This window comes from Rattus norvegicus, chromosome 10 (assembly GCF_036323735.1).
Source record: "Rattus norvegicus strain BN/NHsdMcwi chromosome 10, GRCr8, whole genome shotgun sequence".
Lineage (NCBI taxonomy): Eukaryota > Metazoa > Chordata > Mammalia > Rodentia > Muridae > Rattus > Rattus norvegicus.
The window spans coordinates 61507282-61530386 of NC_086028.1; the positions used below are offsets into that span (position 1 = coordinate 61507282).

At 43.9% G+C, this 23105-nt stretch overlaps 1 protein-coding gene across 1 annotated transcript in view; it reads right to left on the reverse strand.

Moving 5' to 3' along the window:
- The window catches only part of Vps53 (VPS53 subunit of GARP complex), a 118837-nt gene that overhangs the window by 89206 nt on the left and 6526 nt on the right, over nt 1-23105 (reverse strand). The window contains exons 3-4 of the mRNA NM_001105813.1: nt 19441-19490; nt 16955-17021 (exon numbers count right to left, since the gene is read on the reverse strand). Coding sequence (NP_001099283.1) covers nt 16955-17021; nt 19441-19490 — 117 coding nt within the window. The remainder of the gene's footprint in view (nt 1-16954; nt 17022-19440; nt 19491-23105) is intronic.

Sequence of the window (23105 nt, forward strand, 5' to 3'; positions counted from 1 at the left end):
AAAAGAGCTGGAAGATGTAAAGCTAAGCTAGACAGCAGTGAGGTTCTCCAGCAAGGGAAGGAGGCTGGCCTCCCGGAAGAGACAGCCAACACAGAGACCGACACACAGGCACTACTCCAGTCTAAGCCTTGGCTGTTTGACAAGGCCTGTGGAGACACTTTCCCTGTGCAAAGTGTTCAACTCCCTTCACAGCAAGCTACACAAGATTCTTCCCAGCAATTCTTCCCCCACGTTTTGTTTGTTTGTTTGTTTAAGATAGTTTAAACTGGAACTTTTATCTTCATAATCTGTAGTCCTGCCTAGGTATGAGTGCTATGCTCATAGAACGGGCTCACTAAATGGCAACCAGTACACTGCCCCCTGACTGTTCTGATGGAATGCGAAGGTCTCAATCGATCGTTATGGAGAGAGCTTTGCAAACAGGGTGGTAAAGTCTAGCACCCACTGGCATCCTGGAAGGACAATGAGAACAGCATCTTCCGAGTATGCAGACATCAAGCTTGCTTCAGAAAAAAGTTAACTATTTTTTATCTTTAAAAAAGACTGTGTGCCTGGCTGGGTATAGTAACAGCTCAGCACCCGGAAGGTTGGGGTAGGAGGAATTCAAGCTTGACTCTAGCCTGGGCTATGCAGCAAAACCCTACTCCAAAAGCCAAAAGACAATAACAAAACAAACAAACAATGAAAACCATCCTACCATAAATAAGATTTTAAAAAAAAAGGAAGAAAATAAGAAAGGTGTATTTACTAAATGGACTGTGCTAGATCTGAAAGAAAAAACTTAGTGAAGGGACAAGTCTTTTAAAAGTCTTCAAGGGAAGCCTGTAAGATATGTAAATATGCATCTGGGTGGTGGGGAAGCACACTTTTTATTCCAGAACTTAGGAGGCAGAGGTTGGAGGAGTTCCGGGAAAGCTGGGACTACACAGAGAAATATGCCTTGAAAAAAAAAAGAAAGAAAGAAAGAAAGAAAGGAAAGGAAAAGAAAGGAAAGGAAAGGAAAGGAAAGGAAAGAGGAAAAAAGTAATGTAAATGGGGTTCACAGCTCTCACCTGAGGAGCTGGGTTGGATCCCGCACCCACATATAAAACTGAGTGTAGGGCTTGCGGCAGACATGAGATCCCAGCACTGGAGAAGGGGAGAGAGGAGATCTCCTCCAGGGCTTGCTAGCCAGTCTAGCTAACTCTAAGCTCCAGGTTTAATGAGTGACCCTGCCACAAAAAATAAATCAGGAGACAACAAGATGGCTCAGTAGGTAAAAGCACTTGCTGCCAAGTTTGATAACTTGAGGTCGATTCCCAGAACCTGCCAGGTGGAAGGAGAGAGCTGACTCTCACAACTTATCTTCTGATCTCCACGAACTAAGTTTTTAAAAAGTGAAGAGCAACTGAGGAAGATATCCAATGTCAACCTCTAGTTTACATGCATACATGTACCCACATGTGCATACTCGCGCGCGCGTGCACACACACACACACACACACACACACACACACACACACTCACTCACTCACAAAGAGAGAAATGTAAATAACTGAAAGAGAAGAATGATACATGGAGGTCTGAATAAAAGAATCATTCCACAGCATTAGTAAGAGAACCTTCTGGAAAGCAGAAACTGGCTAGAGATACATCTGAGCTCTAAACAGAGGCTCTAATGACATCCACTAATCACAGAAACATCCAAGCTTCTATTTATAGAAAGTTCTTTCTGAAACTGTGGGCCACCCTGCTCCATTCAACCATTCGGTGTGTTGCTATGGAAACAAGGCATCCTCAGCTGGAGCAGAGGTGCTCCAAGAAGCCTCAGCAATAGTAATCCAGCTTCTTTTCCAGGAAGATGTCCAACAGTTGCAGAGGCTACAGAAATCTCCCTGTTGCCCCCTGACCATGACATTGTGTTTCCCTGCACACCATAATACACTGGGCAAGCAGCATTGGTCAGGCCACATGGGCACCCATGAGATAAGAATCACTGGAGTTCACACTGATTCCTCTGTAGTCCATTCAGAAATCCAGAGTACAAAGGGGTTTTATTTATAATACAGTTCTTTCCAAGTCTGTGAACCAAAAGAATGTGCTGAGCAAAGGGAGCAATTCTCGCCTTATTTGCTAAAATGCTCTGCTCCACACAAGTTACTTTTATTTACGATTTCTGCAAACCATATCCACTGACAAATGTGAACTGAGGAGCTTTTTTTTTATTGTTTTTGGGACATGAGCCAGAAGTGAAAATCCTAAGCCAAGGTGGGGCACACTCAGCAGTGCCCAACAAGACTAAACATTTACATTTCAAGTTCTGTTTCTATCAGCTATCGCTCATAGCTCAAAACACACTAGCCTTGAACCCACAGGCACGCCAGAGCACTCTGCAAAGCTTCCCTGGAAGGAAGTGCAGCCTTGTGGGAGAGAGAACTCAGAGCAGCCAACCCAAATGGCAAAAGAAAAGGAATGTTTAAGAAAAAAAAAAAAAAAAAAAAAAAAAACCTCAGCTGCTTTTACGGAATAAAAGGTACAGAAATTCAATATTTTAGGAAACAGGCACACTGAGAGAACAGCTTGTTCAAGTGTAACCAAGGATGGCTTCCCACAAATAGCCAGACTTCCAGCACCAAGTCAAAAGTTCCTTACGTCATCTTAATTTCCTATATCTGGACATCCTGTCCAGGGATTTGCCATGTCCGAGAGACTTTGTCTGTGTGTGCCTTCTTCCTGCTTCACCTACTGGCTTTGGGAGCTCAGTGACCCCCGTTACTTTAGTATCGCAGTGGGGTGTATGTGAACCAAGGGCTCTTTGCATCCTTGGGTTTCACTTGTAGTCATGTCTCCACTGTGCTGCAGAGCCGTCAGTCACTGCTACTGTTGGGATGCCCAAGTGCATCAGTTAGTTCCTTGGGCTCCATAGCAAGAAAAGAGTGGCTCCCAGATCTGCTTGTAAGTACTTGTTATTAATTCAAAAGGCAATTGGGGACCAGGCTAGAGCTTAAAGCACTTCCCTGGCATGTTTGAGGCAGTGTGTACAATACTCATCACCATAAAGCATGAGGAGCCAGAGAGATAGCTCAGCAGTTGAGAGTACATGGTGTTCTCGCAGAGGACTCATGTTCCATTCCCAGCAACCACATGGTCACTCATGACATCATAACCCCAATTCCAAGGGATTCCACAACCTTTTCTGATATCCAAGGGTACCAGGCACAAATACGATGCATATACATATTCAGCAAAGAACTCACACACAAGGTGGAAAGAGAGAACTGACTCCTCAAAGTTGCCCCTGACTTCCACACACCTGCACTCATGCACAGATCATGTATACATACAATAATAATAATAACTAATATTAAAAAGTTTTGAGTGTGACATGAAAACAAAGGGCAGTAACTAGGTCTGAGTTGAAACAATTTACCTCGTCTCCTGCTTTATTTGTATTTATTCGTTTACTAATTTAGGTGTGTGTGACTGCATGTAGTTAGTGTATGTGTTTGGTATGTGCACATGTGAGTGTACATCAGAGGAGGACAGTGGGCCATCTTCTCTATTACTTTCTGCTGCAGCCATCCTCTACCCACTACAGCAAGCACTAGGGCTACAAGTGCACATGATCACACAGGGCTTTTCATATCAGTGCTGGGGATTTGAACTCAGGTCCTCACGCTTGCAGAGCAAGTACTCTTACCCACTGAGACGCCTGTCCTTCTTTACTCTCTTCTCCTGCTTTATTAAAAAACAAAACAAAACAAACAAACAAATCCAATATTGGGATCATCAAATCTTGTTAGTAGGCAAATTTATAGAAGAAATGTCTCCCTCTAACCAGAGGCACTCAGCTATGCTGGCCAATACTTACTATCTAGGAATCAGAATCATATACCAAAAGGAACCCAGAGTCTTTCCAGAGTCCACAAACAAAAGGGAAACAGAAATCAGAATCCTGACCTAGCAGCTGGACTCGCCTGGCAGGAGGATCAAGAATTCAAGGTCATCCTCAGCAGGGTTGGGATTTAGCTCAGTGGTAGAGCACTTGCCTAGCAAGCACAAGGCCCTGGGTTCGGTCCCCAGCTCCGAAAAAAAAAAAAAAAAAAAACCAAAAAAAGGTCATCCTCAGCTACATAGAAAGTTTGAGGACAGCCTAGGCTACATGAAACTCTGCCTCAAAAATAAATGAAAATATAAAAGAAATTAGAATCCTGGCATGTGATCCAATACAACTGAGAGGCTAACAAGTTTCTTATTTAAAAGCTTTAAGACAACTGCAAAATGCCAGTCCAAAACAAACTAGAAAAGCATTGTCTACAGTTTTACAAAATTGAATCTCCCCTGGAAGAGATCAGGGAGTCCAAGTCAGAACAAAGGAGATTTTACAGCTTTATTATAGACCCTTGAAAATTCATTATTAAAGAAAACACTGGTGAACAAACACAGCTGAGCCTGTATTGCTCTAAAAACTGTATTTCTGTAGCTAAGAGAGGGAAGCAAAATGGAGGACAAATTTGCATGTGAAGACAGGGTTTCAGATTCCCACTCGTTGTTTTAACACAGTTGAATGACTTCTTGTGTCAAAGACCTGAGACTGGGAAAGCCCTACCTGCCGGTAGGCAGAATTATTGCCATTTTTTCCTAAGGCAAAGCCCTAATCTGAAAGTGGGATTTTCCTTTCAAAGTCTCCAGGTGCTAGCAAGAGTGACGGCCACCGTGGTGGAGAGTGGCACCCTCTTCTTCAGGCGCAGACTCCAGTTTCAGCTCTAACTGAGTGCTTTTCACAGAATGGAGAGGTGGCAACCATTATGCTGGGCACGGCTCCGAAGGAGAATGAGACTTCCCTGCTCCCACTTGGCGTACTGGTTTTCTACAGCTATTTTCAATAACCATGCTGCAGACATGTGGGACTTGTGTTTCTATAGTCAGGAAGGGAAGCCTGATAGCTGGACTTGTTAACTAAACCAAAGACAAATGCAGGGTGACTTTGGCTGTCCGAGGAGGGCATCTCTGTTATTCAAAGCTTAAGCCTATGTATGGCTTATCTGAAACAGGGCTTCACGTAGTACGTGAAGGCTAAAGAGGAAGCACACTTATGTTAATGCACTGTGTTTAGCCAAAAAAGAAAAACACTAACATTTTGAACACTAATATGGAAAATGTCTCTAAAGAGATAAATACTAAGATAAATTATCCAGTAGTTCTACTCTCAAGTACTTACTGAAATAAACTAAAAGAAGGAACCTAAGCAGATGGAAGGAAAACCAAAATGTGGTGGGTCCACGTAAGATACTTAGCCATAAAGGAGATGAAGTTGTGGTACACTGCATTAATATAGATGAACCTGGCAGGTATAAGTAAAATATATCAGAAACAGAAGGATAGATGTTGTTGGATTCCACTTATATGGCATACTAGAAAAGGAAAATCCACAGAGAAAAACTATTGTAGGCTAGAGGAGCGCTTGCTTAATGATTACAGAGTTTCTGCTAGGGGTGAGTGAAATACAGACAGCAGTGACACTTGCACAGCACTGTGACCATGACCAAAACCACAGTGCATTATGTTACACACATCCCATGTATTTTTCAATATTAACAGTCTACTATATCAAAAGTTACTGAACAGTATAAAAAGGTAGTTTAAACAGATAATTACATTGTTTGTGCATTCTATCTCAATAAAACTGTCTAAAATGGAAGGAGAAGGGGGTGGCAAGGCTCAGAAGGTAAAGGTGCTTGGCACACAAGTCTGATGACCTAGGTTGGGTTTCCCACACCCACGTAAAGGTGGAAAAAGAAAGTAGGGGTTGGGGATTTAGCTCAGTGGAGAGCGCTTGCCTAGCAAGCGCAAGGCCCTGGGTTCGGTCCCCAGCTCTGAAAAAAAAGAAAAAAAAGAAAAAAAAAGAAAGTAAATGCTACAGAGTTGTCTTCCAACTTCTATATGAATGCCCTGGTGCACAGTCCACACTTACAAACACATGCCACATACACAGACACGCGTAGTGGATACAAAATGGTTTTTAAATATAGTTATGTGAATGAAGAAGCAAAAGTTAGGTCTCTGTTTTATTTTTGCAACAGGGTTGTGCCATTGTCGCCCAGAGGCCTTGAACTCAAGATTTTACTTCTTTAACCTCCCAAATGCTGGGATTATAGGCGTGTGCCACCATCCACCAAGCCTGCCTCTATATGCCATATTAACTAACCGAATTTAGGAAAAAAGGAAATTAAAGAGGATCATTAAACGTATTCCTTAACACTTAGCTCTGTTCTCAGGTGAAATTATAAAACAAAAATTCCTGCAGAGGACCCAGGTTTGGTTCTCAGCACCCAGTGTCTACAACTCTTGTTCTAGGGGATCCAGTGTCCTCTTCTGACCTTCGCAGGCTCCTGTACACATGGGATAGACACATAAATTCATATATTCTAAGAACCAGAACCTTATCTGTGAGTCAGCACAAGTGCAGCCACTTTAGAAAACTTTCAAGATGTGGCCAATGTGGTATTCAGAAAAGAAAACCTTCCCCCTAAGATTATTATTCTCAGGTGACAGAGAGATGGCTTAGTGGGTAAGAGCAAACTAGCAGGAGGACTTGAGTTCAGATCCCAGCCCCATGAAAAACCCAGGCCTGGTCACACACATACCTGTAACCCCACACTGTGGGGGCAGGACGGGAGGATCACTAGGTTTGCCAGAAAGCAACCTTGCTCCAGGTTCAATAAGGGACCTTGTCTCAAGTAAGGTGGAGAGTGACAAGGACACTGGCCAGCTTCCTCTGGCCTCCATATGCGGGGCAAAGGTGCATGCACTGGCGCATATGCAGTTGTATACACCACATTCATACATATATGTACGTATTCTCATTCATTCTCTCTCTCCATTTATCCTTCCTTCCTTCCCTCCCTCACACAGACACACACAACCTGTTTTTCAATCCCAGTACTGAGGAGGCAGAGGCAGACAAATCTCTGTGAGTGTGAGGCCAGCCTGGTCTACATAGTAAGTTCCAGTACAGTCAGCCAGCTAACCCGTGTAGAGAGACCTTGTCTCAAAACAAACAAACAAACAAACAAACAACAACAACAACAAAAAACCAAGAAGTTTTACACACAATGAGCACATGAGTAAAAAGTAATGAATGAAAACAAGAAAAGGTAGAAATGAGAAGTAGTCATTTGAAAAGTCCATGCTGGCTAATCTAGTTTAATGTAGGGGCAAGACAGGAAAGGCAACTCTAAGCATGGAAAGAAAATGAAAACTGAGATAACAGCAGAAGAAAGAAACGTAGACACCAGAGTCAAAGAATTTTGAATAAGTAACGTTTATGAAAATGAGCTCATGAAGCAGGAAATGTGGGCTGAGGGTGTGGCTCAGAGCTCTAAAAGGACAAGCAGGTACCTGAATTGGCTTTAAAGCAAGACAGTAGGAATGGAAAGAACAGAGCTGATCGGAAAGACACAGGAACCCAATAGACATCTGGACAGACAGAATCTTAACGTATTCCAAGGGCTGTCAGCGGCAGCAGCCACACCTGCAACATTACAGCCCCTTCTTAAACTTGAGTGAGCCCAGCAGTTCGAGGGTGTCAAAAACACATTCATTCTTATCCTCACCACCCTGAAGAAGGCATTGTCTTCATGGCTCAGATGAGAACCTGGGACAAAGGCCAAGTGTGGTGGCAGACACCTTTAATCCCAGCATCCAGGAAGGTAAGGCAGGCAGATCTCTAAGTCAAGGCCAGCCTAGTCTATAGAGCAAGCTCCAGGACAGCCACGGCTACACAGAAAAACCTCTCTTAAAAGAGATAGGGGCTGGGGATTTAGCTCAGTGGTAGAGCGCTTACCTAGGAAGCGCAAGGCCCTGGGTTCGGTCCCCAGCTCCGAAAAAAAGAACCAAAAAAAAAAAAAAAAAAAAAGAGATAAAGGAGCAGCAGAGGGAGTAGGAACCATGAAGAGGTACCATGTCCTATAGACACAGATAACAGCAGAGGTGAATTTCAAATTCAAGGCTCAACTCGAGCATTTTCAACTTGACCATGCCACCACACCAACAGGCAACACTGCCCGATGACTGCAACTCTGAGGACTGAAACAAAACGTTCAACCTTTCTTAGTCACAGAGGAAAGAGAAAATAGCCATTTAGATCCCCCACAGGCTGCCTGGAAATGAGGGGTTTACGGGACAAATGGCAGCACTCCAATGAGGCTGCAGATACATTCATGAGAAAAAATGAAAAGGCGCTACCATGGTGGGCCAAGTCTGGTGGCCCTTACCTGTAAACCCAGCATGTGGGAGGATGGGCAGGGGGACTGAGACCAAGGCCAGCCTGGGCTATATCCTGAGCTTGAAGCCAGCCTGGGCTATTTAAGGAGATCTTGTCTCAAAACACCAAATGGGAGGCAATGTGCTATCAGGGCTCATGTACAATGAAAGCACATGCTTTAGTAGTCAGACTAAACCCAGTCACATACAGGGCTAAATAATCAAAAGCTCTTGCATTAGCCACAGTTAAGTGTTCTAGGAACAACCAAAGGAGAACATTTATATGGATACAACTCGTCTAATAAAGACAAGCCACCCTTAGCCTCTGCACCAGATGTAAGAAGTCCTGGGTAGGGAATTGGAGCCAGGCTCAAGCAATATGAGGGACACTACTCTTACGGAAGGCTGTCAGCCAGGCTGTTCCATGAATCAGTGCTGTCTGCATTCCTGGGACATGCTCAGACCACAGCAATTTCAGCCTAAAAACATTCTGAAAAGTACAACACAAAAAAGAGAAACAAGACAGAAAGACAAACACAGATGTGCAGACACAGCCCAGAAGGTGAGGGAGGGCGTGTGGGGCAGGTGCTGTGGTTTTCACCTGTAGATTCAGCTGCTGGAGGGGCTGAGGCAGGGATGTCCAGCTGTTATCAATTACTCACTAATGGGAAAATAGCCTATACTTCAAAGGCTTAGTCATTTTAAGGTGGTACATTTAGAAGGAGAAATCCAGAACCAGTTGTTATTTATTTGTTCATTCTTTCATTTATGTATTTACTTATTTATTACAAACAGGTCCTCAGTATGTAGCCCAGGCTGGCCTCAAAATCATGATCTTCTTGCCTCAGCCTCCCAAGTGCTGAGATTGCAGATGTGCACTATCATGCCCCATTGGCAATTGGTGTGTGTGTGTGTGTGTGTGTGTGTGTGTGTGTGTGTGTGTGTGTGTGTGTGTGTTCTTTAAAAGTACTGTCATTTATTTCCTAATTAATTTCATCAGTCAATGGGCTTAATTTTTCCCAAGGAAGGATGAGAGGATGAGAGGATGCTATACACTAAGAATGAGGAAGGTGGAACGCACACATTTCACTGCTGAGAGCAAACTCTGCTACACACTAAGGATCAGCACCGTGTGGTCATCCTGACACTGACCACCTCAGTCTTGGAAACATTACTTCTGTTCTAATGCTTGAATTAGATGAGGTGTTAATTTTTAATGATGGAAAGTAATGGCTATTTTCTCCTTGGAAAGCAACTCACTTTCCTGATTTGGTTCATAAATCTTCATGATGTCCCTATTACAAGTGAAGCCACTAACTAGTGTTAACCTCCTTTTCTAGAGAAAATAGAAACATAATGATTAGGAAACATGGCCTTGAGCCAGACAAGGTATTGCCTTACCTGTCATCCTAGCATTCAGAGGCAGAAGAGGATCAGTACTTCAAGACCAGCCTGGCCTATCTATTGAGTTCTAGCATGGCCTGGTCCATTATATAAGAGATTGCCTCAAAAAAAAAAAAAAAAAAAAAAAGAGGAAGGGCTGCAGAGATGGGTCAGTAGTCAAGAACACTTGCTGACTTCCAGAGGACATAAGTTTGGTTCCCTGCACCCATGTCAGGCAGCTCACTACTGCTTATAATTCCACAAGAACCCACACATGTATACACACACACACACACACACACACACACACACAGAGAGCGCCACCCTGGATGATAACAAAGAACAGGTAAAAATCCTGTGTTTTCTGGGCCTGACACTTTAGACTGAGGTAAGGATGAGGAAGGGAACAGATAGCAACATACAGGGTTCTGAAGTCAACCTGTTCCACTTTCTCATCCACAGCTTGAGTGGAGAGAGAGGGCACATGGCAGATTTGACAGTGAAGTCACTGAGATTACAGATCGGATAGATTCAAACAATCAAGTAAAACACAAGATGCAACCAAGGGTAGGACATACAAAGTCTGATGCAGATTTTAAAGAATCTACCACACGAATAGAGGAGAGAGTTTAAATGAGGTTCATATGAAAAAGACCTGGGGCAGTGGTGCAGAATGCTGGGCCACACATGTTTTGTTTGGCCTTTACAGTGTTTAGGAAAAACACCAAGCCAACTAATAGAGCTGGGAGAGACACAGAAAAACCCAGACTCCTGGCTTCTCTTGAAAAACTGATAGATCTGGCAACTCCAGGTCTACATTCAGACAACTGGGCCACAACTGTCTTCTTAAGACCCTTCCTTCATTTACTTTCCCAAGGAGACAGACATGGATGACACACTTGGCAACCTAAGGCCATCCTTGCAACTCGTGACCTGAGGGCTTCAGGGGACTGGCAATGTGTGGAAGCCAACAAAGTGATATGGCTGCTGAGCCCCACTGAACCCTGGGGAGCAGGAGAGCAGAATCTTCAGCAGTGTCACTTAACTTCTGAAGAGCTGCAAACTCCCCAGACTCCAGAGAAACACTCACCATCTTCCCTCTAGAATATATATGTCTATCCACATAAAAATTAGTGAATTTCAGGGTGCTGACAGACCCTAGGTTGACAGACCTAGATTGAAGGTATAAGGAATCCTCACATCAAGTCCCCAGTCTCAAACAAGGAGCTGAAGCATTCCCCTGCACGTTCATATAGTGTCTACTTCTGAGGACCTCACATTAAGGGGAATGCTGACAAATCCCATTCAGAATAGGAAACGCTCTGGATACAACATCAGAGAATTAAGGAAATTCAGGATAGCTATGTCAGAAAAGGAACCCCACAGCCATTCTAAATGGCAGAAACTATCAGAGGGAAAAGGGTTAGGTGTATGTGGCCCACCGGGCAGAACTGAGATTGATGAGGACTACAGTGAAGTCTCTTTCCCTACTCAGTTTAGTCTAAGAGAGGTTTCTCACAACTAAAGCTGAACACACTGGAGCAATCTACCCTGGTGACCAGTACAGTTGTGACCATATACATTTGTATGTTTCTGCAGAATCATAAACCGTCAGAGAAGCCATATAAAGTAACTTTAATTGGATCGAAGCTCGCACTACAATTGTCTACAGCTTTTTCCAAACCTGGGCTTCAGTAAGCAGAGAGCTGGAGAGGGTGGTAATGATTCTCTTCCCTTCCTAAGCCTCAGCCACCCTCTGTTCAAAGAAGCAACCATGCTGTGGCCAAGCCGCACACAAGAGACAAAGTCGGAAGTTAATCCTGCATCAGTGACTCTCGGCAAGCTCCCTGGGAACTGGTCATACTTTGGACCCTCTTGCAACTTTAATCTCAGCTTCCCCTTCCACTAACCTGCTCTTACAGTCCTCTTTCTAGCTACCTTCTAGTTGTCTGTTTTAATTCTTGGAAAGCTGTATACATTTTAGAGCATATCAGAGCATGTATTTGCTGAACTGACTCACTATCCACACATTTTCAACATGTGAACATTTAATTAAAGTTGTGGACTGATGACCTCAACAGATGAAAATGGGGAAGACTTGGTGCCACAGGAATTTGGTAAGAGCACTGTAGTCACAGACTAGACCACTTCATGCTTCATGAGAGGCAGTCAACAACCAAAGGCTTTCCAAAATGTTCATTTAGCTAATTGCTAACCAACCAGCTCCTATTCTAGAAACTGAAAAACAGCCTCATTGAATCTTCCATTTAAAAAACTGTCCAAATATTTTTTTAAATATTTATGTGTATGCATGTGTCTGGGTGCGGGTTTGTACTCAGGAGTGTGGTGTCCACAAAGGCCAGAAGCATCAGATCTGCCATAACTGTAGTTAGAGGTGACTGTGAGCTGCCCAACATGGGTTCTAGGAACCATCTGATCTTCTGAAAGAGCAACAAGCACTCCTAATCATAGTCATCTCTCCATCCCACAAAAAGAACTTTAAGACAAGGTTTCAATATGTAGCTGACTGGCCAGAACTCCATCTTAGACCAAGCTGGCCTAGGACTCACAGAGATCCTCCTGCCTCTGCCTCCTGAGTGCTCTGAGTGCTGGGATTAAAGGCGTGGCCACCATGCTCAGTTCCAAACAGTAACTGAGAATTTTTCTCAGGGTTAGGGTACAGTGCTCAGTGAAGGAGCACGAGGGTCTGAGTTGATCTCTAGCACCCAGAAAATCTGGGTACAGCAGCTATAACCCCAGTGCTGGAGAGCGGCCATCTACGGACTGCTGTTTAGCCAGCCTGGCTCAGTGAGCTTCAGGTTCAGTGAAAGACCTTGCTTCAAAAAGTGAGGTGGAGAGACACTGATCTCCTGCACACACACACACACACACACACACACACACACACACACACACACACACACACACACACACAGCTGAGCAGCATGAGAGCCTAGGCTTCGTGCTGGAACCATAGAAAAGGAGACAGAACTGACTCTGCCAACTTGTTCTCTGATCCCAGCCTATGCACTGGTGAGCATGATTATGCCACCCCCCTCCATAGTAAATATCTTAAAAATGTCTAAAAATGTCTTTCAAGAGATCATGAAAGTCAGGTCTGAAGGATGCACCTATAATCCTAGCATTTAGGAGGTGGAAGTCGGAGGGTCATAAGGCCGGAATGCATTTCATGAGACCATGTCTCAAAAACAAAACAAAAAACCAAAAACAACAAAATAGCAAGCAAATTCAAATAAGACTCCATGGTCTGCAGTAAGGCCAGTCTCTTGCTTTTCACGGTTGAAAAGCACAGCTGCTCTAGTGGGCTTGGGAGATCCTGTCTAGGCAGGGCACCTCCCTCCTTTTGATCCCACTGCTGCTGTCCTGAGTGTTCTCAGCCACTGAGAAGATAAGTTCTGAAAGCAAATTCTGCTTGTGCTTAAGGGAAGAGGGGAACACAGGACCTCCTGACCTATAAAACCCAGTATTTTGGTACATCCATAATTCCCCTCATCTGTGCCAGTCAGCTGGAGACTCCCATCAGCAAGCCACCCACCAGTCACGCTTCTATCCCTAGGAGCTGACAAGGACAAAACCAAGCACGCTCTGCTCAAAGTCTCCACTTGAGCTTGCATTTCAATCTGCTGGGAGAGACAGATGGAGGGATGACAGGAAAAGCGATTATTTCTTCTGGGCTTCCTCTCTGTCTGGATTCTAAGGAGACGAACACAAAATTCCATCACAGACTGAAATGTGATCTAAACATTCTTGAAAACATGGTCTTGTTCTCTGAAATGCGAGCTGCCCTGCTGGCAACCATGTGAAGGTGGGGAGAGGCACTCCTGAGGCCTACCCCTTCTGGGGCTCACTCCCCCATGCTGCTCTAGCATGACCCACAGGCAGTGGCCAAGATGGATTCAGACACAGCACGACCCAAAAAACAGTCCTGAAGAATCATCAGCTTCTTTTCGCTTTCTTAGGCTTTCACATACCTGAGACTCTCCTAAGTAGTTTAAGGTTCCTGGCGAGCTATACTAAATGTAGGCCGAGTCACAAAACACAGTAGTGCTATTCCAAACAGCAGCAGCCTGGGCCCATTCACACATGAACCACAGGCTGGAGATGCAGCTCAACCATAGAGCTACACATACTTGCCTAGCATTTAGGACACTCCAAGTTAATCTAAGACACACCAAAAATTCAGTGTAGTTGCATGTAGGACTATTTGAACTGAAATGTAAAGATAATAAAAGAGTTCTTGCCTTCAAGAAGCCTACAAACTAGCCAAGAAGATATGTAAGCCAAGGGAGAGCAGGAACTCAGAAGGCCGGCACAGCAGAGGGCTGAGGAGTGACAAGTAGGAAGGACACACATCTGTCTCCTCCCTGTTGATGAGGAGAGTTAGATAAAGGTCAAGTTTCCTTGGGCTGAAATTATGATTCCTTTGATGTTATTCAGATGGGAAAAATAAAACATCATTCTTTAGAAGCAGTATTAGAGTTGGCCTTTAAATGTACATTTTAAAGTGTACAAACTGGAAGAAAGGGAGGAAGGAAAAAAAAACAACCAAATCCATTCAGGCCTTAATAGAGGAGAATGACTGTTGGCCTGATAAGAGGCAAGCATGAGAAAGATTGTCTAGAGTGGGCTAAGAAAGCAGGAAGGCCCACCCTAGACTCCATGGGTTGTGTTCCTAGCCTAACTAAAACTGTGAACTAACAGCAGCATTCACCTCCTCCTGCCTCCTGACTACGGATGCAGTGTGAGCAGCTGCCTAATGCTCCTGCTCATGCCTTCCTGGTCATGACAGATGTCTCCCTCCAACTGTAAGCCAGAGTAACCCCTGCCCCCTTAAATTGCTTCTTGTTGGCTGTCCTTTCACAGCAATGATAAATAGTTAATACAGGTACAAAGACATGCATGGGTCAGAAAGCACAGGGCATGTAGTGGAGCAGAAAGTCTCCGGTACAAAGGGAGAGACAGACTTTGGAAACACTGAAGGCAGCCCCAGGCAGCAAGGAAGAAAATGTGTTTGACTTCACTCAGTGTGTCAGAAGGAGTGTTCTAAAGAGGCAGACGGCATGACACAAGAAATGGAAGTCAATCAGCACACTGAGGGGACCTTCCTCCTCATTATTACTCTAAGGTCCTGTTAACAAGGGACCTGGTAGACAAAAACAAAGTAGTAAAACTGTGAGAGATGAGGAAACAGGACGCCTTTAGAGAGCTAACAGCAACAAACACTGGTGATAAGAAAAAAGTCAGGGGCTTGGCTCAACAGCTAAGGGCACTGGCTGCTCTTCCGGAGGACCTGGGCTCAATTCCCAACAACCACATAGCAGCTCACAACTGTCTGCAACTTCAGTTTCAAGGGATCCAACCCCCTCACACAGATATTCATGCAGGCAAAACACCAATGCATATGAAATGAACATAATTAAATCACTTTTTTATAAAAGAAAAAAAGAAACAGGACAGAGATAGGCTGTATACCATGGATACCAACAGAAGGGGTATATTAAGAGTGAACAGAATGGGGCTGGAGAGATGGCTCAGTGGTTAAGAACACCCGACTGCTCTTCCAGAGGTCATGAGTTCAAATCCCAGCAACCACATGGTGGCTCACAACCATCTGTAATGGAATCCGATGCCCTCTTCTGGTGTATCTGAAGACAGCCACAGTGTACTTATATATAATAAAATAAATCTTTTAAAAAAAAAAAAAAAGAGTGAACAGAATGAAAGCCATAAAATGTAGGAAGTAGAGATGGAGGAAACTAAAAATGGCTCTGGACAATGGCCCAGTAGGTAAGATACTTGGTTTTCAAGCATGAAGACCTGAGTTCAATCCCAGCACCCATAAAAAGCCAGATACAGCAGTGTATGCCTGCCATCCCAGCAAGAGAGAGGCAGGAACAGAAGACTCCTTGGGGGACTACTTGTTAATTTAGTCAAATTGATGAGCTCAAGTTCAGTACGAAATTCTGTCACAAATACAGGATAGAAGAACTTGAGAAAGAAAGCTGACTTTGATTTCTGGCCATCACATGCACCAGTACACACACACACACACACACACACACACACACACACACACGATAAAAAACAAATAAGGGGTCTGGAGAGATGGCTCAGTGGTTAGGAGCTCAGTTCCCAGCAGCTCACAACCATCTGTAACTCCAATTCCAAGGGGTCTGACACCCTCTTCTGACCTCCACATGTGCACCAGGTACACATACATCCAGGCAAGACACTCCTACATGTAAAATAAAGGTGAATACAAAAAAACCACACATAAATAAAAAGCAACAACAGGAAATATAAAACTGAAAAACATATGAGTCAAGACATCTTTGAGCCACTAGCAGCAGAAACAGGACACTGCAGATGAGGAGATTTCTACCTAGGATTGACCCTTTTTTACACTCTAAAGCTAAGCAGCACTGAGAGTGTGTTCAGAAGCTAGCTACACCAAAGCTATAGAGAGCTGGCCACAGTGGGTTGCACCTATAATCCTAGTGTTTGGCAGGCTGAAGTGGGAAGACGGCTACACAGCTAACACTGTCTCAAACCTCTGAGCACTTGGTAGAGCGCTTGTCTAGTGTGCACAAGGCCCTGGGTTTGGTCCCCAGCACTGCAAAAAGCCAAACAGGACAACGGAGAAGTGAGGCCATCCGAGGATTTCTAACTGAAGGGAGGGCTAGACACTGCAGAGAGGAGACAGGGAAAGGCACACTCAGCATCTCTGTTACCATAGCTATCTCCAAACAGAATCCAAATAAACAACAAACTGGTTGACTAACAGATAACATTTGCCCTTCAGTCATAGAAGAGGTCTCCTCTCTACAGGCTTCTCTCCCCTTCATCCTCTCACCATAGCCCTCCATAGTGAGATTGGGAGACCAGAACAAACCCAGTCCTGTTGACAGGGCAGGTGAGGAATCACAACTGCCTCACATCAGTGTCTCCTGCAGCAACCAAGCTTCAGACCAAAGCAGACACTTGAGTTTGGCATGGGACATAAGACATGTCTGGGATGATGAATACCAGGACCCTTCAGTTCATCCAGCCTGGCCCTGGGTGAGCTGTGCATCAATACGTGAGTGATGCGGGTCTGGAGGACATGGAGAGCTCATGGCTGGTCTAGAGTCCCTGACAAGGTGGGGCAGGTCACTTATGCTTCCTGCTGTATAGGAACAGACTAATATAGGACTATAGACTATAGACTATAGGAACAGACAAACTGCTCAACACTTAGGTCAATTGGCTCTTTTGGTCTTTATAAAATTAGGAGACTGTAATTAATATAGAGGGATATGTCACTTACTTGCCTTCCATCCTGTCCCACATTTGTCTGACCTCTTACGACAGTGCGGATATTATCATCCAGTCTCCTGGCCAAAAAAAGGTAAAATAGAAGTCATTCAAGTAAACTCTATTCTGGGTAGAAAATCAGCAATTCACTCACCAACTTTCATGGCTGTGCCTATTTACTTCATTGTCTTAACAATGTACAAGCAGCAACACAAAGCCAAGAAGCTGCCGTCACTGCGGGCGTAGGCATTATCCTGTTTAAAAAGGGGCAAGAGCCAATATTCAGCAGTGGCTGAAAGGACCAATAAGACCAAATGTTTTCAGACTAAACAGCCATGACAAAAATTAGAGATGTTTTATAGAAAGAAGCTAACAGATTCAAATTGGTAACTGCAATGTCGCTACTTTGGTGACATTGAAAGGGTCAAGGAGTCAGCACGATTTGTGAAATCAGAACTTACTCTTTGTGCCCTGATGGTGTCAGAGGCAGGTCTATGCTTTCCGGGCTCTCTTTTCCCTGGCCCATTCAGCAAGGGCCATTGCACAGGGCCTCCGCTGGAGGAATTTCTATCAGTCAGCTTCATTTTGCGCCTGAAGAATCTATTTAAGGTATGGTAGCAAGAATGCAGGAAATACCTGGCTGACAGGGCTCCCTGGGTTACCAGGATGTTTCTACTTTCTATATATAAACTCTGGCAGCTCTGAGGTCTCCTCTAGAGCCACTGTGGCTGAAGAGTAAAACAACAAAGAGGCTTTTTTTTTAATTACTTATTTTATTATTTTATGTGTATGAGTATTTTGCCCGCATGGATGCATGTGCACCACATGTGTGCCTAGTTCCTGAAGAGGTCAGAAAGTGTCAGATCCCCTAGAACTAGTTAGAGATGGTTGGGAGCCACCATGTGGAAGCTGGTAACCAAGCCCAGGCCCTCTTGTGTAAGAGCAACAATGCTCTTAATAAATAAGCCTCCTCTCTAGCTCCACCTTGTGCTTCCTAAGGCACCAGTGGGACAATACATTTATGGGGCAGTGCCTTTTACTGAAGATCTAAAGAAAATTGGAGATGGGGCAACAACTCATCTTCTAGACTCGAACATTTTCAAATTTTAAAATGTTTTCTTGGGGTTGGGGATTTAGCTCAGCGGTAGAGCACTTGCCTAGCAAGCGCAAGGCCCTGGGTTCGGTCCCCAGCTCCGAAAAAAAGAAAAAAGAAAAAAGAAAAAAAAAAAAAGATGTTTTCTGATCAAAAAAATCAAATAAAACCAGGCTAGATATGGTGGTACACATGTACACCTTCAAATACATCACTTTGAAGGCAGAGGCAGGTGGAGCTCTGAGTTTGAAGTCAGCCTGGTCTACATTTTACATAGTGAGTTCCAGGACAGCCAGAGGCTACAGAGAGAGAGAGAGAGAGAGAGAGAGAGAGACAGAGACAGAGACAGAGACAGAGACAGAGAGATAGAGAGACACAGAGACACAGAGAGAGACCCCCATCTCTAAATAAATAAATAAATAAATATTTTTAAGAGGAAACAAATAAGTACACACAAACTCTCCAGATTTGTTTGAAGTAATGTAGAGCTCAAGCTACTTATATAATGAAAAGACCTTTTTTTTTAGTATCTCTTAGGTATCAAATATATAAATGTGGACATGGATAAGGCAGAAGAAGGCCATTGTGCAGGATGACAACATGGACAGTCGGGCTCTGGGTTAACCACAGAATTGTATTCTGGGCCACTCCCAAGTCAACCTGTAGATTCAATATTATAGTTACAGATGACCAAAAGATATAACCCCATCTCCACAGCTGATCTTAGCACAACAAAAAAGGCAAACCTACTAAAGAATAAAAGCATTAAAAATTGTGGAAAAGTTATTGCTTTTTTGAAAGTTAACTTCACTTCTTCCTCCTCCTTTTTTCTTTCTCTTTTTGATAAGGTCTCATATATCAAGCAGGTCTCAAGCTTACCATGTAGACAAGGATGACCTTAAACTTCTGATTCTCCTGCCTCTCCCTCCCACATGCTAAGACTGTGTTTGTACCCACACCTGGGTTTATGCCATGCCTAGGATTGAATCTGGGGCTTCATGCTATTATGCTGGGTCAGTACTCTACTAAGTTACATCCCCAACCCTCAAGATGTTTTGTCTTGTTTTGTTTTAAGGCAGGGTCTCACTGTACAGCCCTGGCTACACAAAACGGGCTGGTCCCGAACTCAGAGATCCCCTTGTGTCTACTCCTGAGTGCTGGGATTAAAGGTGTGCACCACCACAGCCTGACTAATGATACTGCTTTTCAGCAGTCTGTTCCACCTCCCTTCATTTTGTATGGACAGTTAAGCACTGGCCAAAGAATTAAAGTCTTTGCCATCATGAAAAGTCACAAGAAAAGAATTATTTTTAAATTTGAGATTTCAGTGCTTTCCTCAAAAAATGTGATTGATATGACTAGATTAACAATACGCCTTTCATTAAAAATCACGCCGCATTACTTACCTTATTTTCAGTCTAATCTTGTTCACAACATCGTCAATGTTTGCCAGAGACTACAATACAGAAAAAAAGAAGGCTGGCCGTTAATTTTCCTTTTGGAATTCTCTTTCACAGGGAAATAATGCACTAAAGGGCTGTTTATGACACCTCAAGAAGTTTGATCTTGACACCACATTTAATTCTTTTAAAAATCATCTTGCAAGGCCCTGGGTTCGGTCCCCAGCTCCGAAAAAAAGAACCAAAAAAAAAAAAAAATCATCTTATTTTTTAAAATGTTTTGGTTTTGTGTACATGTGCATGTACGTGTGTGCATGCATGTGTGCCTATTCTTTGAGCACACAGATGCACAGGCTGGAGGGTGACATTAGGAGTCTTCCTCACTCCCCCCCACCTTATGTACTGAGGCAGGGTCTCTCATATGCAGGGCTCACTGATTCACCTAGTCGTCCCTGCCAGCTTACTCTGGAACCCCTTGTCTCTACCTTCTGAGTGCTGAGATTACAGGCAAGTCACCGTGCCCGTTATCTACATGGGTGCTCAGGACCCAAACTCAGTCCTCACACTTTTCCCCCTCAGTCGTGCATGCTGAGCCACCTTCTCAGCCCGATTCCTTTTAAAACTAAGCAGTAGCTGACAAATACATCCATTCTCTTTTGAAGCTTTTTTTTTCTCTCTTTTGAAGCTTTATTAGAACACAGCCCCATTAGTCAACTTCCTTATGTCTATGGCTGCTTGTGTACTACAGTGACAGAGCTGAGAAGCTGTGACAGGCACTACAGGACCTATAAAGCTTAGAAGATTGTCTGGACCTTTATGGAAAGTTTGCTAAGGCAGCACGTGTAAGGCTGTGGGCTGGATGTGGTGGTGCACGCTTTTATTCCCAGCACTCAGGAGGGAGCCAGGGGAGTCTCTTGAGTTCTAGACTGGCCAGAACCACAAAGTGAAACCCTGTCTCAAAAAAAATGACAATGACAAAACCATAAAACAAACTACAGGAAGAAATGGGATAAATGAATACAGCCGAACCAGAATGTCTAATTCTTACACAGCACGGCCAGGAGAGCCAGGAACAAGGCTGTGGACTGCACAACCCACTGATGCGATCCCAAGGCAGGTGGAACACTTCTCATCTAGAAGCTGAGCAACAGCGCTCTGAGGAGCAGTGACTGACAGCCAAGAGAGGCTCTCTGAGGACACTGGAAAAGCTCGCCAGGCTGCTCACTTGTTATCTGTCTGCTAAAGTCAGACATAAGGTTACACACCTGTAACCAGGCACTCTGAGGCAAGATGACCACCAGTTTGAATATCAGTCTACTTAGTGAGTCCATTACTCAAAAGAAAAAAAAAAAAAGCCAGGCAGTGATGGCACGCACCTTTAATTCTAGCACCTGAGAGGCAGATGAATCTGAATTTAAGGCTGCCCTGGTCCACAGAGTGAGTTCCAGAACAGCAGAGACAGCATGAGAAACCCTGTCTCAAATAAACCAAACAAACTTAAAATTATATACCTCTCTAAAATACCTTACTTTTATGAATAAAAGTTTTATAAAGTTACTTTTATGAATGCAGAGGTGTTAGGAAAATGTCTAGAAGAGCATATACATTAGCAGTCGTGTAGCTGTAATATGCCAATGGCTGGAATCTAGAAAATATAAACTATTAACTTTAAGAAAAGATTAATTTCAACGTTTCTTCTCTTTGCCTCCGAGTATTTGCCTATATTTTAACTCATCCCTACTGACCGCTTTGGAATAGTGAAAACAGACCTGGAGAGACAATATGGTGAAATGGTGCCCCCTGGTGGAAGAAGGGAAGGATGGTAATTTTCTAGTTTCCCTTGCCTCTTCCCCAACAGATACTTTTTCTCAGGAGGAGCTTTGCTTAAAAATTAAAAATTGCTTCTGGCTCTCTGCTAACAGGAGGAAGCCAGAAACCTTCCAGGAACAGACCTGAGATGTCACATTACCCTGTCAACAGGACTTCCACTAAGCCAAGGTTTACTCAGAATTTTCAGAAATTCTGAGTGAAGGCAAAATTCAGAAAAAAGAAGCTATTTTAATGAGGAAATACAACTCAAGTGGGGTGAATTTAGTCCTACTGTTAGGTTAGTCCTTTCATAACTGGACTGTGTGTGATTCAAATCACCGCCATGTAGGAACAGCCGGTGAGTTGTCCAGGACCACACACTTGTCCACTCTGCCACTGCCAACTAGCTAGAGGGCAATTGTTCAACTTCCCTGAGTTTCTAAGGAAAATGGGCATAACAGTTCCTGGCCTACTGATTTTGCTGGAACCTACTCTTAAAACAGCAACAGTAATGATATTGTGTGTGTGTGTGTGTGTGTGTGTGTGTGTGCGTGCGCGCGCGTGCACGTAGGAATGTGCATATAAGTATCATAGCTTGAGCACAAATGTCAAAGGTCAGCTTGTGCGAGGGTTCTCTTCTGTTATGTGAGTCCTGGGACTGAACATAGATAGGTCCTCAGGCAAGTGCCTTTACTTGCTGGCCCTTCTACCAGTCTGTGTATAGTCATTGTCTGTCCTCTCCCTCTTGCTCTCCCCCTCTCTTGTGTTCTCTGTGTCTCCCTATCTATCTCTCCCTGTCTCTCTCCTTCTGTTTCACTCTGTATTTCAATCTCCTCAATATCTCTCTCTCTCTCTCTCTCTCTCTCTCTCTCTCTCTCTCTCTCACACACACACACACACACACACACACACACACAGGCTGGCCTTGAGCTCAGAGATCTCCTTGCTTCTGCCTCATAAGTGCTGGGGTTCAAGCTGTGCCTCGCCATGTCCAGCAAACCAGCATCCATAATAAGACAGGAAAAGTAAAACACCCACATCCAAATCTCTATCACTAGCTAAGCCAAGTCTCCCTCTTGCAGAAATGTTGAGCAATGAAGGCTACGCTACTTAAAAATCTTCCAAAAAGACAATCACACAACGTAGCATTTTTCAAATTTTATTTTTAAAATTAATGATTTTTTTAAATTAGACTGTTAAACAAAAAAGGACAACTTTGTTATTAAAGTTAAAATCAGAAAAAGATGGGATGCTGTTGGTAAGGTTCGGTATGAAGGTAGGTTTGTTAGGATGTGAACAGTGATGGGAGGGTCCCACACTCTTGAATATCCACCTGCAGATTTCCACTCGATGGCTGCGAGTGAGCCACACCCGGCCTACACTGCTCATGCCCTCCACTGACCCTGCTTCCTACTGACACCTGCTCTTCTTCCCCCTTGCAGCATCCAGTAAAGGAGCCAACAGCCACCAAGTGGAGCAGGCTTACAACCAAAGTCTGACATCCTTACCGCCGCCTACCACGCCATTTCCTCAGCAGAGCCTCTGGACTCTTACGCTTGCTTTCACCATGTCCAGTCACCCCCTGTCACATTTCAGCTGAGCATGGCTACTTGTCACTCTGCTCATGATCCACAACACATGGAGAATCCATCCTTGTCAAATGTTTAGAATGCCTGGTACAATCAATACCAGATCAATGCTAAACCTTAACAGTGTAGCTGTGGTAGGAGTTAAGGCTTGTGTACAATACAATGATCACTACTGACAAAGACAATCTATGCTGAATTATCAAAGTGGACTGTAAGTTCTGTGTTGGTAGAGACCATCCAGTGGCTGACTTCCATCTTGGAATCAGCCTCTGT